This window comes from Nestor notabilis, unplaced genomic scaffold, assembly GCF_000696875.1.
Source record: "Nestor notabilis isolate BGI_N333 unplaced genomic scaffold, ASM69687v1 scaffold10993, whole genome shotgun sequence".
Classification (NCBI taxonomy): Eukaryota; Metazoa; Chordata; class Aves; order Psittaciformes; family Psittacidae; genus Nestor; species Nestor notabilis.
In genome coordinates this window covers 135,771-136,045 of record NW_009921503.1, presented here as the reverse complement: position 1 = coordinate 136,045, position 275 = coordinate 135,771, and the positions used below count along the sequence as shown (strand labels likewise).

General features: G+C 57.1%; 1 protein-coding gene across 1 annotated transcript in view; it reads left to right on the top strand.

Moving 5' to 3' along the window:
• Positions 1-11: 11 nt before the first annotated feature.
• ADAMTS20 (ADAM metallopeptidase with thrombospondin type 1 motif, 20) overlaps positions 12-275 on the top strand; it is a gene marked incomplete at both ends in the record, with an annotated part of 86,716 nt that continues 86,452 nt past the window's right edge. The window contains one exon of the mRNA XM_010011191.1: positions 12-238. Within this exon, the coding sequence (XP_010009493.1) occupies positions 12-238 (227 nt within the window). The remainder of the gene's footprint in view (positions 239-275) is intronic.

Sequence of the window (275 nt, the reverse complement as noted above, 5' to 3'; positions counted from 1 at the left end):
GCTTGGAGGCACCCTTGGAGCCCGTCGCTTTCCGAACTCATTACCAGCTCAGTGCATACGGGCAAGTCTTCCAGCTCAACCTGAGTGCTGATGCAGGCTTTGTTGCTGCTCAGTACGCTGTGGTGCATGTAGGGGCCCCGCAGAAGCAGTCCTCCCCTGATTTGCGCCACTGTTTCTACCGTGGGCATGTCAATGCACAGGAGACGCACATGGCTGTCTTCAGCATCTGTGGTGGCTTTGGAAACACGTTGGGTTACAGCCCCTGGTCCTCTTCC